The sequence below is a fragment of the Miscanthus floridulus genome, chromosome 10 (assembly GCF_019320115.1).
Source record: "Miscanthus floridulus cultivar M001 chromosome 10, ASM1932011v1, whole genome shotgun sequence".
In the NCBI taxonomy this organism is placed as follows: domain Eukaryota; kingdom Viridiplantae; phylum Streptophyta; class Magnoliopsida; order Poales; family Poaceae; genus Miscanthus; species Miscanthus floridulus.
The window spans coordinates 91739876-91757397 of NC_089589.1; the positions used below are offsets into that span (position 1 = coordinate 91739876).

At 43.6% G+C, this 17522-nt stretch overlaps 1 protein-coding gene across 1 annotated transcript; it reads left to right on the forward strand.

The window, feature by feature from the left end:
• Positions 1–923: 923 nt before the first annotated feature.
• On the forward strand, positions 924–1770 carry LOC136487530 (uncharacterized; the record flags this gene model as incomplete). The annotated part of the gene is made up of 1 exon (XM_066484651.1): positions 924–1770. A coding segment is annotated over exon 1 (786 nt), but the record flags the coding sequence as incomplete, so codon positions are not given.
• Positions 1771–17522: the final 15752 nt, after the last annotated feature.

The following is a 17522-nucleotide window of genomic DNA, read 5'->3' on the forward strand; positions in this document are numbered from 1 at the left end:
AGGAGAGAAGGTGAGGGAGTCAGGCATGCAGTGAGACTGAGGAGAGGGGAGAGATAAGAGAAGGGAGAAGTATGGAAGATGAGAAGAAAGTGCGCCTCGATTCGTCGACCCTCACGCCGTAGGGTCGTCCCCGTTTGTTCGTCGCCGGCCCTCGGTCTTCGCATTCTCGCTGGCAAGGTATGCCCTAATGTTAGTATTAGTTAGTAAGTAGTAGTGTTAGTAGTAGTAGTTAATTAGTAGTGTTAGTATTAGTTAGTAAGTCGTAGTGACAGTAGTAGTTGTAGTTGTTGTTCATAGTTTTAGTGTTAGTAGTAGTTATTGTTGTATGTATGTGGTTGATGGCCTTCGTGCCTATGTTTGGTATACATGTGGTTGTTGGCCTTCGTGCCAATGTTTTCTGCAGGTTTTGGGAACCTCTCCGTGCAGGGGAGGTGCTGTCGAAATTTTCAATGGAGTCTAACCATTTGCCTTTTCTTTGCAGGACGAGGACCGTTGGGTGGCACTCGGCGACCCCGATCGTCTTCGTTGGCGTTGCGGTTCTGCCTGCACCGCGTCGCCTCGCCACTGCAGCGACTCGCCACCGCCCCACTAGCCTGACCTCACCGACACCCTAGGTACAACCCATCTTCCATACTTGTATCTCGTGTAACCCCAGTTAGGCGTCTCCCGTCCGAAAGAGATACGGTCGTTGGTATGCAGATCTTTGCATACCAAATTCTGTACCTGTTTCAGATTGTCCACGTTTTTTGGACAGCCCACGGATGCGTAGATGGGTTGGTTTCCGTGGCCCGCTCCTGTCCGAGACAGAGTTTCGACACCACCTCCTCGTTGTTCTCCTGATACACAATCTCCCTGCCAGGACGTGTATCGGGAGAACAACGGGGAGGTGCTGCCGAAATTCTGTCTTGGATAGGAGCGGACCATGGAAGCCAACCTCATCTACGCATCCTCGGGTGGGATTAGGACCTATCCTTCACCTATTAGATGTATAGTAGGAACGCCTTGTGGATTTACCTGCAGTTTTTATTACTCGCTTACATATGCATGTGCCAGAGGATGGATAACCGTGAGTGGATGTACACGGGCCACGCAAGTATGACCCCAGAATGGATGACCAAGACCAATGCTTTCCTGGAGCATGCATTTGGCGAGGCTGCTAAAGGGTCAGCCCAGATGCCATGTCCGTGCAGCAGATGTGGCAACAAGAAAAGAAAAATTAAGAGGCTCGTGGGGGAAGATCTTATCAAGTATGGATTCATGGCAAACTATACCCGCTGGATCCACCATGGTGAAGCCGATCGTATTAGAGAGGATGTGGTGAGACAGCGTCTCGAGGATTATGATGGAGATGGCGGGGTAGCAGACTGGATGGATGACATTCAGCAGGCACGGTTCGGTGAAGGATTGGAGGAGAAGCCAGAGGAAAGCGCAAAGGCGTTCTATGATATGCTGTCTTCAGCGCAGAAGCCCTTGCACAAAAAGACAACGGTATCACAGCTGGATGCAATTGGACGCATCATGGGGTTGAAGTCGCAGTTTAGCATGAGTCGGGACAACTTCAATGGTATGTTGGCAGTTTTTGGATCCCTGCTTCTGGAGGATCACATCCTACCGAAGAACTTGTACGAGTCACAGAAACTTATTCGTGCACTTAAGATGCCGTATGAGCAGATCCATGCTTGTCCGAATGGATGCGTCCTTTTTAGGAAAGATCATGAGGGAGCAACGCACTGTCCAAAGTGCAAATCCTCTAGGTACCTGGAGGTCGACACTAGTGATGGCAAGAAGGAACAGCTGAGTATCCCTACGAAGGTCCTACGGTACCTTCCTTTCATATCGAGGATCCAACGGCTGTACATGACAGAGGAGTCCGCGAAACAGATGACATGGCACAAAAATGGCAAAAGGTATAATCCGGACAAGATGGTACACCCATCGGATGGCGACGCCTGGACCCATTTCGATGGCATACATCGTGTTAAAGCTAAGGAGGCTCATAATGTACGTGTAGCATTGGCAACAGATGGGTTCAACCCATATGGATTGTCCGTGGCCCCATACACTTGTTGGCCCGTGTTCGTGATACCCCTGAATCTCCCCCCCCGGTGTCATCTTTCAACCCAAGAACGTATTTTTGTCGCTGATAATTCCTGGACATCCGCGGAACAATATGGGTGTGTTCATGGAGCCTGTGTTCGATGATTTGATCGATGCTTGGGAAAAGGGGGTACTGACATACGACCGAGCTACAAAGAGAAACTTCACAATGCATGTGTGGTACCACTACTCCTTTCATGACTTCCTAGCGTATGGCCTATTCTGCGGGTGGTGTGTTCACGGGAAGTTCCCATGCCCAATATGCAAGGCAGGTGTGAGGTTCACTTGGCTGAAGAGTGGTGGCAAGTTTTCTTTGTTCGACCAACATCGTCAGTTCCTCCTCCTTGACCATCCATTCAGATGAGACATCAAGAACTTTATGAAAGGTGTTGAAGTCACCGATCCTGCACCTCAGATGATGACCGCTGCCGAGATCCACGCTGAGATAGAGGCTCTCAAAGTTGATAAAGAGAAAGGTCATTTTGATGGATATGGTTAGTACCACATGTGGACTCATAAATCAGGCTTGACTAGGCTTCCCTGTTTCAACGATCTTCTTCTTCCACACAACATTGATTTAATGCACACAGAGAAGAATATCGCCGAGGCGCTTTGGGGAACACTCATGGACACAGAAAAGTCAAAGGACAATGTTAAGGCAAGAGTGGACCTGGCAGCACTGTGCGATAGACCAAAGCAAGTGATGAAGACTCCCGCGCCTAGCAAGAAATGGAAAAGGACTTCGGTCGATTTTGTTTTGAAGGACCAAAGCAGGGAAGTATGTCAGTGGGTTCAGTCGTTAATGTTCCCTGATGGGTATGCGGCGAATCTGAGGAGGGGAGTGAACGTGTCCACTTGCCGGGTGTTAGGGATGAAGAGTCATGACTTCCACATATGGATTGAGCAGCTCCTTCCAGCGATGACCAGAGGTTTCGTCCCTGAGCATGTGTGGCGCGTCCTGGCAGAGTTGAGCTATTTCTTCCGCCAGCTTTGTGCCAAGGAGCTATCTCGGGCCGTGATTGATGACTTAGAGAAAGTGGCACCTGTGTTGCTCTATAAGATGGAGAAGATCTTCCCACCCGGCTTCTTCCTCTCAATGCAGCATCTGATTTTGCACCTGCCTCTCGAGGCACGAATGGGGGGGCCCGTGCAAGCCCATTGGTGCTATCCAATCGAGAGATGTCTAAAGGTTCTTCGGAAAAAGTGTAGAAATAAAGCCAGAATTGAGGCATCCATGGCAGAGGCATTCATTCTTGAGGAGGTGTCAAACTTCACAACATCATACTATAAGGATAGCCTTCCCAGCGTGCACAATCCAATCCCTCGTTACAACACCGACGAGAGGTCATCAAATCTTAGCCTTTTCAAAGGTCAACTTGGCAGGGCAAGCGCTTCGAGCACCAAGACCTTGTGGAATGATGAGTGGCGCACTATCATGTTGTATGTGTTGTTGAACCTTGACGAAGTGAACCCTTATGTGCAGTAAGTTCTCAATGAGCTTGTTACATACGCTGTCACTATCGTCTATCTATCCAACCCCCTTGTCTCTTGCTTTTTCAGGGAATTTCTGAATACATACTGGATAGGAAATAGGGATCCTTCCCCTCAAGAACAAGATAGTCTTCTCAAAGATGGTGTGCCCGATTTCATTTCATGGTTCGAAAAGAAGGTACCATCCAATTTATATCGTTCCATCTGTGACATCCCACTTTGCTCCTACGAGCGAGTAATGATCTATCCGCCCTCACCTTACAGGCACACACGGATGCAGAAATGGATGAAGAGTTGAAACAGGTTGTCAAAGGCTTCCCCTATAGGGTCAAGTCATTCACCGTATATGATGTGAATGGCTATCGCTTCCACATAAGAAATCACGAGCTCAGTCGGCCTAATCGAAAAACCACGAATACTGGAGTTTGTACGCCCGGCACCGATGACCGCGACTACTACGGATGCCTGTGTGCTGTCTCATGTATTATATATGAGTTTTGCGTGTTTGCTTTCGAAGGAAAGCAACAAACAAAAAAAATAGCAAATTTCCCAGCTTTGCCGAGTGCCAACACTGAGCAAAGAAGTCTTTGCCGAGTGCCAGGGGTGTGGCACTCGGCAAAGCTGGAAAAAATGCTGCAAAAACAGCCACTTCCCCAGTTTTGCCGAGTGCCAGGTGGTACCACTCGGCAAAGACTATTTTTAAAAAGATTTTTTTTTAAAAATGGTTTCTTTGCCGAGTGCTGAGCCCTGGCTCTCGGCAAAAATTCAAATTTTGCTGAGTGCCAGTCCCTAGGCACTCGGCAAAGCCGGCGTCAAATGTTGACGGCAGTTATTTTTTTGCCAAGTGCGGGCTTGGCACTCGGCAAAGACTTTGCCGAGTGTCGATTTTTGGCACTCGGCAAAGAAATTTTTGCCGATAAAATCTTTGCTGAGAGACCTTTGCCGAGTGCGGCACTCGGTAAAGCCTTTGCCGAGTGCGGCACTCGGCAAAGCCTTTGCCGAGTGCTTGGCTGGCTTTGCCGAGTGCCCCCAGCACTCGGCAAAGAGGGCGTCTGTAGTGGTGGCAGCAAGATGCGTCGATTACCTGCACGAGCTCCATGAGGAAGTGGACGTCCTTGGAGTAGAGCTCCTGCGACAGGTAGTTGACGACCTGGTGCATGTCCTCCGCCCGCGAGTTCTACTCGCCGCGCCCGATGAAGTAGCGCTCCTACCGGATCCTCTCCACGTGCTCCCGTGGCGACGCTAGCGGCGGCATTGCCGAGGACGATGACATTCTGGCGGTTCCACTTCCTCCACTGTATTCCCAAGGGTAAGGGGCGGTGTGGGTGTGGGTGTGGGTTGCGACTTGTGAGAATGCGAAGATATATAGCTACGGTGTTGATGACAGCGGCGGTTTAATTTTCCACTGGACTCCTATGGGCAAGAGACGGTGGTGATGTGTGGTTATCGGCCGGTTTCATACACGACCTACGTCGATACATTGTGGTATGTTTGGATGTTATGTTTGCGTCTCATGGATCAATGTCTAGATTCCGTGGGCAAGAGGGTATGATGGGACATCAAACATGAGGAGAGAATTTCATGGGTTGCAAAGACATATATTAGACAAAAATTCATCCTACCTCTGTCCTAAAAAAACTATTGTTTTAGTGTTTGTATTCAGTCCCCGGCCCACAAAGAGAGTCGTTGAAGCCATGGGTCCCACATGAAACCATCTTTATCCCTTCTCTCTCTCCTCTCGGCTAGCTGTCACACTCACCACTCTATCGTCGGTGCTCATCACCTCCACCCTTCGTCGGCATTCGTCGCCACTGCCACCCTACGTGCACCACCATCTTCTCCTTCGCTGGCGGGAGGACAACGGCCGCCCTCCTCCCTCTTCTCCACCGCCTCGACCTTGCGTGTGACACCCTCTTCTCTTATGCCGGCGGCCAGCGTTGAACCCCGTGCCACCACCCTTCGTCTGTGGTGACACCGTGCACACCTCCCTCTTCTCCACCGTTGGCCTTGACCAACACACACTGCCCTCTAACCCGCTCTCCCGCACAACCATCACCTAGATCTAGGCACACTCATCTCGTAGGGGTGAGGTAGGGTTCCTACGAGGCATGGCGATGGAGGCCACGCCGCCTCCCATGACAAACGCATGTTGTTGCACCACCACCAGCTCCTCCCAGCGCTTCAACTCTACACCTCTACTACAGCCTGCTGAAGGTGGCAGCGGAGGTGCCACGACCGCACCACCAAGGCTAGACAAAGCATCCTCGGCACGTGGGCCGAGGCCACCGTCACCACCAGCCACCCGATAGCTGCGGCTGCACACGCGGCGGAGGACGAGTGAAGAGACACGTGCGGCGGGGTGGGGAGTCGCGAGGTGGAGGCGGAAATTGACGGGCAGTAAAGCCTTTTGTTTCGAGCCTTGGTACCTGTGTCCAGTGCTAGAACGACCGATATTTTGGGACGGAGGGAGTATGCTTTTTACATACACACTGTGTTACTTAAATTCTTTGGCACCTCCACTTTGATTGTTAACATTGTTAATAATGCTTCTTGTAAGATAAGGGATTAATTGACCCAACAACACCATGAGAACCTTGTGAATCAATTGGAGTGGGGCGAGATTTTTTTCATGGAGAGGACAAAGAAACCAACCTTGCACAACTAGGGGATACCCGATAGGGTTCACATCATAAAACCTTGTGTTGTATTCTTCTCATGTGGGATGCTATTGGAGAAGTACTAGAGAATTTGGCTGAGGATACCACTAATAGAGACAAGAGATATGTGGCTTCAGGTTTATTGAAACAGACGGAGCTCTTTGAATTTGTGCTTGTTTTTGCTTCTTATTGTAAAAACTAATGATTTGTCACAATGCTTGCAAAAGAAAGATCAGAACATTATCCGCGTTGTAGGATTGATTGGGACAACACCACAAGTTAGTGAAGTATGGGAGAATGGTTGGGAAGAACTATTTGAGTAGGCAAAGACCTTTTGTCTCTTACATAAGATCATTGTACCAAAAATGGAGGACACCATAACTGTTAGGGTCGCTCAAGGGGACGAGGAGAGCAATTAGTGACTTACTATCACCATTTGAGGTATGAAATATTTAATATGGTGTATGATCATATTATTGTGAAAATTAATAATCGCTTTGCTGAAAAGTCTACTCAACTATTGAGATGCATTGCTTGTCTAGATCTAAGGAATTCTTTTGCCAACTATGACAAATCTAAAATATTTATAGCTGGTTGAGATTTATAAAGATGACTTTTGCACATATATGACATTTTATGCCTTAGAGAACAAAATGACATATTCATTGGTGAAGTGAGAAATGATTCTACCTTTGCTCTGGTTGTAGCGGACTTGGAGATATTGCTATTAAGATGGTTCAAATTGACATACACACATAGTTTTTCAGTTAGTTTATCGCGTCATTATGTTAATCTTGACTTTGCCAGTTGCGATGCCACTGTTGTGAGATCCTTCTCAGTTATGAAATCTATCAAGACAGAGTTGAGGAATAAGATGGGGTGATTGGTTGAATCATAGGATAATTTGTTATATTGAGCAAGATGCCTTTGCAAGCATCAAAGATGAAAATATTTTATATCATTTTCAAGAACTAAAGTCTCGGGTGAAAAAGTTACCTCCATTATCTCAAACTAGTGCAAGTGGATGTTGCTTTGATATATTCCTATCATTTTTGTCAAATGATGAATTTTATTTATGGACTGCACTGCTAATATTTTAAATACCAAATCTATGTGTAGGTTCAGGTTCAGATGATGCTGTTTATGAAGACATGAGAGGCGAGGACGAACCAAACCATCATTAGTTAGGTATTTTTAACCACTTTCATGTTAACATCAATTATATTGTGGATTTAAGTATGAAATTAAGATATAATCTAAACTTATGCATTTATGAGCTAGTTTTGTTATTTACCGGTATTAGCCCCGGTGCAGGGGCGTATTTTAACATGGTGTGGGTGATATATACGCATTGATAATTTCCCTAGATGTCAAAATTGACAAGCTACGCCACTGAATGTGGACTCGTTTCTAAAAAGAACTTGCTCCCACACTTGGAACCGACTCTCATGAAATAAAATATCTGTTCTTTCTTGACCATCTTCAATCTCCCCAACATGATGGATTCTAGAAGCACATGGAGAGGATCTGCAGGACAAATTCTAGAATCACCAAACCATACAGATCTGCCCACTGCAAGGGTGTGTTGCCAGTGATGGCCGGGACCGGAAGGCCGGGAGAAAAATGGTTAAAGAAGAAGATGCTCCTAGCGTTGAGGGTGCAACGGTCGATCGACGTGGCCTGGGGCTACGGCTACAAAGATGTCATCAGTGCACTTGGATCTGGTAGCCGCCAAGCTCACAACAGGTTGGCCCATGGTTGTAACAGGTAGTGAAGGTGCTATGGGGATGGGTGGTGGTGGCGTGGCACGGCAGGGAGGTGCCACGTGTTGGTGCAAGTCTGAGCCAAGGGGCAAGGTCGACCAAAGACCCATGGTGCCGGTGGTGTGGGAAAGCTTGCCCCTAGGCATGCAGCACGAGCGAGCTTGCCACCAGGTGGTGGATCATGACACTAGTGAGATGATAGCCGGGGTTGTGAGTGAGGTGCTTCTGCAGGGCAGCGGCCGAGGCAATTAGCGGTGCAGGAGAAAGAAGGGAACACAGGTGGTTTAGGATGAGCTATTTTTTATTTTATGGGTCCCATGTATAGACTCAAATGGTGATTCTTACATTGGAGACAATTTCACAAGTGATATCACAACATTATATAGACCCAAGGGCAGATCTATACACTAGAGATGCCCTAAGTTGCATCTACAGATAGTTGTAGTGCTATTGCATGAAGCTTGACTCTACCTATAAGCATTTAAATCCTCATATCCACCTATATTTAGATGTTTGTAAGTTTAATTAAAGGTTGTATGCTTCTTTAATTGGAGGTTCAAAACTAAATACATTGTTCTTCTAAAGCATATAATTAATTAGGTAGGTTCTCAAACTTTATAAGCATAGTTCTACAAGTCCATAGTTTTCATTTGCACATTTTTTAATTCGATCATGAGGTGTATTGCTTATAGGTATCCTGCACCCTTTTACAAAAGGTGGAGAATCATGAAGTTGTGTTTTGGAGGTTACCACAATAAAGATTTTTGCTAGTCAAGCATGGAGGTTTACATATATACTTGTTAAAGGTTTTGAATCGCTATTTTGCACTTCTGTTCAATGACCTATGAGATTTCCTTTGCTACAAGTACATCTATTTTAATAAGGAACAGCTAGACCATGCTGGGATACTTCTATTCCATTATCTAAAAAATAAGCCCTTTACATGATCGTGCATTTAGTTTTGGTGATTTAGATGACAACACAAACATAAGACTAACATGTGTGTGAAAGATGTACTAGACACGATCTTAATACGTTACAGGGACACATAGGAGAATAAGTGGTGTGAAAACTAGTGAAGAAATGGGGTAAAAGCAACAAGTGTGCTAAAACTGCATAGGATGGTCTGGCGATGGAGGTGTTGAACATGTCAGACTATAGGGTGGACTGTGAGGTGGCACTATGCAAAGTTCTATATTGGATAGTCTGACGGGGATCATGCTCAAGCACTAGACGACTGAAGATTTGGCCAGACAAACCAACACAAAGGTGCCTCTCAGTGGAATGCTCCCCACCAGAACATGTGCTAGATGATCCGATGAGAAGAATACTACGTAAATGGATCACTGGTGGCTCGTGCCCACTCTACGACATAGTGCACCGAACAATCCGGCGTGTACAATTGCATAGTGCAACATATCATTCGATGTAGTTCAGAGGCTTGACCATTGTGTGTACACGAGAGGTCTGGTAAAGGAGAAAAAGAATACAACGGAGCATATAGTGGGTAGAAATCTACTATGGCTACTGCAACGACTAGTGGCAACAATATGATCTGGTGCAACATATTTGAAGGAGGTGGATCATCCGCTGCAGTGTAGAAAAGTTGCATTGCCTAACTTGTAGTTGAGAGGGGTGGTGCTATATATATGAGTTCCCATAGGTTTCTTGATGTTGTAGGAGTACCTTTAGGCTGTTAGAAGATAGGGAGGTGTTTCTACACTCCATCCACCATCTCTAGTGAATCAAGATCATACCCAGGGTTAGGATAGAGACCATAATTATTCATTCTTTGTGAGCTGTGAGTGTTAGGCCATAGAGCTTGAGAGAATTGTGAGTCGAGGCTATTGTCCCCTTGTATCTTAGTGAGCCGGAGTGTTTGAGGTCTTTGTGACCTTCTAATGAGGGCTTTGGTGTCCTTCCAAGCGTCGACCCTCTGATCTTCGTGTGGATTAGTGGCAACTCAGTGTGCAGTGGACGAGGGAACCTCTTCCTGCATGAAAAAAATCTATAGTGGATATGGTATCACCGGGACCAGGAGAGTTGGGTGGCAGTGGTAAGACTTGGTGACTCACGGCACTTTCCTTTGTTTGATGGTGACCATAGAGTAAGTGCAACACCATGATTGAAAGAGAGCTTGTGTCCATGACCATATTTCAGTGAAGCTCCAACATGGACTAGGAGTTGTGTTTGGGCAACCGATACCATGAATCTCCTTGTATCTGGAGTTTGCCCTCTCTAACTCTAGCTCTCTTTACTTACTGCCTTTATTGCTTCTGTTTGTGTGACCTTTACCTTCCTAGGTAAGATATATGCTAGTTGATTGGATTGTCTCTAAGTTGCAAAATTCTTTGTGGTGGATTGAGGGTAAGTTAGATCACATTAGAAAAAACCATAAATGGACATCATGCTAGACTTAGTTTTTTCATTTTTCTAGTGGTAGTTTTCAATGAGCCCTAGGATTAAGGTTTGAAATTAAACAACAAGTTCACCCACCTCAAGTGTGTTCATGGGACCTTTCAATTGGACTTTTTGGTTTCGCCGCCAACTGAGCTTACGATGTCGAGAGGTGGGATGAATATCGAAAAGGCTTTGCACTTCGATGACATGAGTTTTCCATGTCAGAAAGTGTTTGCGGAAGGACACCATCAAGTGAGAGCACTTTGATGTTTGGCGTATTACCTTTGAGAGCAAAAAGATTGAGACCTAGGTCAAGAGAAAATTAGATGCAATTGCTAGATCCAACATATTGTCTCGATAGTGTGTTTAATTGGGTTTTTTTGTTGCAATGCACATGCTCTGGGATCTACGAAATGAAAAATATTGTGTTCTCATTGAAAACTGAATATATTTAAACCACAAGAGCACATGAATCACATGATATGTTCTCAGACCTAAATGTTCTTGTCAATGAAATCAATGCTTTAGGTATGGACATTATTGATGGCGTGTACAACTAGAAGATCATTCAAGCTCTTGGGATTTGGGAAGCCGAAGTACAATTTGATCATCTTCATTCTTCATAAGAAGAAACTTGTTGAGAAGATACCTAATAAAGTCATCAACAAGGTCATTCATGAGTTTCAAATTGGCATCAAGAACTTTAATTTCTTCACCAAACATCAAGAGCTTGGCCACCAAAGTAAGCACAAGAGCAAAACCAAGCCAAGAAAGAACCAAACTCCAGCGAAGAAGAATTGAAGAGAGTGATGAAGAAGAAGAAGCCTGAAGCTCCTCAAGTGAAAATTGTCTTATCAAAAGCACACGTTTAGCTATTTGGTTAAAAATTTCTAATATCTAAGAAAATTTTCAAATATCAAATATAAATACGGATATTCCTATCGGATATCAATATTTATCCAAGAATATCCATTGCCTGTTAGATATTGGATATCCAAGAATATAATCAAATAATATTATCCAACTTATATCCAAAATATATATTGGGCTATATATATTACAGAATTTATATATATGTAAAATTTTAATTTAGTTAATAATAAGAATTAATTAATTTATAGAGGATAGCGGTTCCACCCTATGTAGGCTTTCTAGTTCTAGTTTCTACATGACCTGGCTCCCTCGGTCATCTGATTTATAGCTTATCTTGTGTTGCTCACCAGGTGGGACAATAGTCATGTTGCTGCGCCAATGCTACATGCTGCTACTTCGGGGGCCTGTGCCATGCAAATCCGAGCTCGGCCAACTGCTGGACAAGGAGCTGAATTGGGCTGAAGAAAGTTGCAGCCGCTGCCTTCACTAGCCACAAAAATTACCACACCAGTGACTGTGGGCTCAAGAGCAGTGACGCAATAGAAGCTGAGTTGTTCACGTTTGGTTTTCTTTTTTTCTAAAAAAACTCTTTTTTATTTTATTTAAGCATGGAGAGGTGGAACGATTACATTGTGTATTTGTATATATGGATGCTACTTTTACTCAATATCCAAAGAAATATCTGTGACCGACATTGTTCGCATCATAGTTCACCAGCTCCTCCAAGCCAAGCCACTTCAATGAGTCATCACCAACATGCCTTACTCCATGTGTAAGAAGAATAATGCAAGTAATGACTCCTTTGGCGATGAAGAGAGGACCCAGTTGACTTGCTCTATGAACAAAAGAGGCAATTGAAGAAACAATCTAATGAAATTAAGGCCCTCAAAGTTATTGACAAACTAAATGCTACCTTTGTCACTTATTAATTATTATGAGCCATTGCTCAACATATTCAATTTGCTAGACAGGGAGCATTGTGAGCTCAAATCGAAATTGGAGAGCCTCAATGCAAATAAACCTCTTTATTTTGTGCATGGAACAACCTACCTCTAGTTCAATTCCTATTTCCATGGTAGAAGCCTTAAACTTCTTATGATCTAACCACTAACATGAAGTTGAGAAAGACATTGCAGAATCATGTGATGTCATCATTGTGTCAGAAAATGATGAGCTCAAGTAAGAGGTGGAGAGGCTCAAGAAGGAGGTGAAGAAGCTTGAGGGAGGAACAACCATGAACACATGGTGAAGAAGCTTGAGTTAGGAACAACTGTGACATGCTTCAAGTTTCACCAATAAGGCTAGAAGTCCTTTCAGTGTAAGCAAGCTATAAGACGGAAACAAGATGGGTGCAATGAAGAAAAAGGTTAATCCAACCATCAAATCCATTATGTACACCAATCCAACAAGGTGAACAAAGGCAAGAGAAATCACTACATACCCAAGAAGGTGAGAAATGACAATGTGGTTGCCAACAAGGTTGAGTGGAAGGCTTATGGATGGAACAAGACTATTTGGGTTCCTAATCATAATGAACTGATCAAGTGGATGGGCCTCAAGAGGTTTGGATCCGCATGGGATGGAGGCCATACATGACATGTGAGGAATTTGGAGACTTGGTATACAAGGGACGTATATCATTGGGTTACATCATATTGGATCAAGTCAATGCCAAGGAGGAGATCGAGGATCATGTACCTCACTTCTCCTACCGCATGCTAAGGTAACACTACATGATGCATAATTAGATCCTTTTGAATGATACCTTGTGTAGAATTGCATTTCATATTTAAATTTGTTTCCTACATGTTTCCTAAGTTTTAGGTTGTCCTCCCTATTGATGTCATAATCAATATGCAAGATTTTTAAATTTCAATTGGTATAAATATTTTAATTAGTATCACGTAAGTGATTCAATGACTTCTTGTGCACGCTTAGGGGAGCTTGGTGTATAGATTGTGGTTTTGGTACTAACATGTTTTCAATTCTATCTTATGTAGTCCCTTTAGGTGAAGATAAGAGTACCATGGAAGAGAAGTCAAAGATCTACCCATTCAAGTGATAATAACAAAGGGGAGTGATGGCATTCAATTGGAAACACCCCTTTGTCATGAGCTCCTAAGTCGATCAATAGTAAAGATACTCCCATCATGAATACCTTTGCTGTTAACAACTCTCCTTGTATGCATGTCCTTGTTGATTATATGTTAAAGGAGGAGAGAGCATACCAAAGCAAGCTTCCTACTCCTTGAAGTAAATGAAGAAAGCTTCCACAAGTCTTGGTGATAGAAGGAATGCTTCAAATTGATAAGGAAGCAATAGCAAAGGAGACCAAGGATCAAGGGGGAGTATATATATCATTTTGTGCAAAGATGAGAGTTTAGAATTTTAATGATCTCATGGACATAGGGGGCATAATCATGTCAGAAAACCTGAGTGGTTCAAATTGGTCACTCTAGAAGAATAATTGGTAAACAACACAATGGATTATGGTCTCTGTGGCAGGTTCTCTACTATAAAAGAAGAGATTATTTGCAAATGAGAAGGGATCTAATGGTATGTGTTGTATGAGAACTATTTTCAGTTGGTTCTAATTTATTGAAATTGTACATTTAAACAGGACCTTCATACCAAACCGTACACCAACCAAATTTCATCAATGAAGGATCATCGATATGTTCAGGTGATAATTACATATGACATTATTGGTTGCAGCTAGATATGTAGATATGATACTTGACCATCTTTTTTAGGAAGAAAGTGTCTCCACTGCTAGGAATACCCACTTCTATGACAATCAACTTTCTTCACTGAAGGAGCCAAATTCATCATAATCTTAGTTTTATGACAAATTTATGATGAAAACCGGTTCATCATAGAAGTCTCGTCATACTTGAACTTCTATGATGAATCTAGAAAATCATCATAGAAGTGGATAGATCTATGACAAAAATAGATCGTCATAGAACTACTTTGGCATGCATGGCAGGGGGGCAGCCATGCTGGCGGGTGGTTCCGTTGGAGATGCTTTTCCACGTGTACTTGCTATAGCCGGTTGCATTGGAGATGGTTCAGGTACGTGTCACCTTCTTATTGCACAACATGGCCATCTCTGGTTCTTGCACGTTTTAGGTTCTTATTGGACCACGTGTCGGGCCCCTGTTGTTCCACATGTTAGTTTTCTATTGGCACACGTGTCGTGTTGCGGTTGGGTCATATGTCACTTCTTCATTGGACCATGTGTCGTATTTTTATTGGTCCATGTGGCATGACCACCATACCCCACGTGTCTTTCTTTTACTCGACCACATGTCTCGATGCTGTATGTTCGTGTGTCAGTATTTTATTGGGCCACGTGTCACGCCCTGAGCTACCCACGTGCCTTTTTTTTATTCAACCATGTGGCAGGACGGATTTGTACCACGTATTTGGTTTGTATTGGCCCATGTGTCCTATCCTGGCTCTTACACGTGTCATTCACTGGTTCGTCCATGTTTCAGATTCTTATTTAACAACGTGCCTGTGCCAGATCTGCCACGTGCACACCAATCATTACATCAGAAAAAATGATTTTAGATCTACACTGCTGCACAAAATGACTACATGCATAATTATATTGAACCTGAATTAAATAACAATAGTTCATTTCAATAGCAAACCACTGACACAGGACAGAGTTCACATATCAAGCCGCTAAAAGTTCACATCAAAATAGCAAACAAACCACATGTTCACTACATCAACAAGACTGAGAGTTACTAATGCTTAAGAGCATGATATGCTCATGGAGCTTATTGTACTCCTCATGTTGCTGTTTCTTAAGCTCCTCAAACTCCCTATCAGTGTTTTCTACCTTCCTCTTTAGTTGATCCACTTGTTCGGCGAGGACAGCTAAATTTCCTATTGAGCAGCAAGCCGTTCCCGAATTCTGGAGTAGCTTGTCCTAATACCAGCATTCTTCAAAGAAAAGGTGTTGCGGCTGGCCTGGGAGCAGACCTTGGAAACAACATCAGCAACAGGTTCTGCCTGTATAGTTTCCATAGCTTCCTACGAAAACCAAGGAGTAAACATTAGGAAGAGGACTTAAATTGCAGAACTAAGAGATTATTTCATTACAAGTAATGTATAGGTCTTCATCAGTGTACTGCCGACAGAGATTCATAAGCACAATGCATAGGTAACATATTAACTATTGTAATATTACAACTTCAAAATGATGGTGCCACTTTAGGCTCCTCCTACTTTTCCTTCTTTTATGGCAACGACTTCAGCAGATTTTAAGGAAAGCAAATGAAGGTACTTACCACTGCTTCTCTTGTAGCATCGCTCAGTCCCATGTTGCTATTGGTATGGAAGTTGTTAAAGATTCCCACTGCATCAATATCTTCATGAGGTCAATCATGTTCTTCAATGAGCACTTCTTGATCGTGTCCTACGTCCTTCCTATTTTTGTCCTTCTGTTAAATTTGCACATGCTTTTCTGTTGATACAAAAGGTATTGCATATTTGATATAAAAAGAGTAACACAACCATCACTTACATATGCTTGCAGGTGGGCAACATAGGAGCGAGATCCGGTAACCTAGTGGTACTTGACTTTTGCACGGTTTCGCTTGTTCTGCTCCAAGACTGCCTATAATCACAATTGTGTTGACTGCAGCACAAGTAGACCACATAAAGACTAGACAAGAAATAAATGAGTTCACACACACACACACACCTTGTTCTTGGAACTTAACCACTTGTGGACCAGTGCACATCACTATGCGTCATTCATGCAAGACACATGAGAGGTCTTTTTGATTTGATCAGCGGGGATGCCGTTGAAGTAGGATCACTTGAACCTATACCGTGTCGGCCATATAAAAGACTAGAATACACTCATGCATGCTTCTTTTGTTGCTTCATCATTGTCATCAATGGCCAACCTCAACTGCAGAAGTGTGAATGCAAATTAAATCTAATACTAAGTTGCTCAAGGCAGAGTTGAATGTCAACAGAGGATATACATACTTATAGATAGCTTGGCCACAAATTCATTGAGTTGTTCGATACGTCTCTTGTAATGTTTCTAGTGTGGGAAAACTAGTACTTAAAACCTAACTACTACACTTGCCTCTAAGGCAAACTTGGCAGCTTGCAATGGATCATGTGGCCTTTTGTTCCCCTTGACAACCGAGATGGGCATCCTTGTTCCCATTGATTGGGTGGTTTTGTGAAGCCCAACCCCATTAGTTGCTTACCTTGACTTCCTTGCTCTTCTCTGTAATGGTACTACATAGTTTTTCATACATTTAGATTGTTAGAAAAGTAATATGGATATCAAATAGCATGACTTGATTTATAGACATGTCTAAGGTAGTACCAACCTTCGCAAGTTTGGTCATTCTGCGGGTGGGGAGGTGGAGTCTCCTCTTTGGCAAAGCTAAGGTCATCTTCACGTGACCGACTCATAGGGCTTTGTTCACCTTGTGCGTGTTGACTTTTGGACCTAGTTGGAACTACAAGATGATGCAACTCTACTAGACTAGTTTGCTTCACTCTCTTGGATTGCCATCCCCCAGGACCCATATCGGTGCTGCCTTTTGCCCTACTGGCAGGGACTTCTCTATGGCTTGTTCAACCCATAGCCTAAAATTGGAGAAACAAACTTAAGCGACAAGCATGTAAAAATTGCATTGCTATCCACACAACAAAGAATTGAATTGCATAGCTACCTAAACCAACCCCCCTCCCATCCCAACGTGACAAGATAGAACAAGCACCTCAATTGCAAGGGGTACTGGCTCTTCTAAATCTATATTTGTATCACCATATCCTTGAACACGCTCCCCTGCTTCAGGGAGATATTTCGGATGTCAACATATAGATTACAAAGGCATTTATTGAGTTAACCTTGTACCAAATGTCAACAAAACAGAGTAGGAGCATGCAAATTGGGTCCCTAAACTATTGCTTATATGGAAGCCATTACTTGAATAAAGCACATGTGAACTATAGCTTATACGGAAGCTATTACTCAAATAAAGCACATGTGAACTACAATCAACTAAGAAACATGTAACTCCGTCACTATATATCTACATGTCCTAGGTCCAACCACTAGAATACATCATGCATCATAAGGCCTTGTTTGGATGCGCATGTATTCATCTTGATCCACATGTGTTGAAGTGCATTGGAGTGGAATTAAACTAAGTTCCATTCCAATCCACTCCAACATATGTGGATTGAAGTGGAT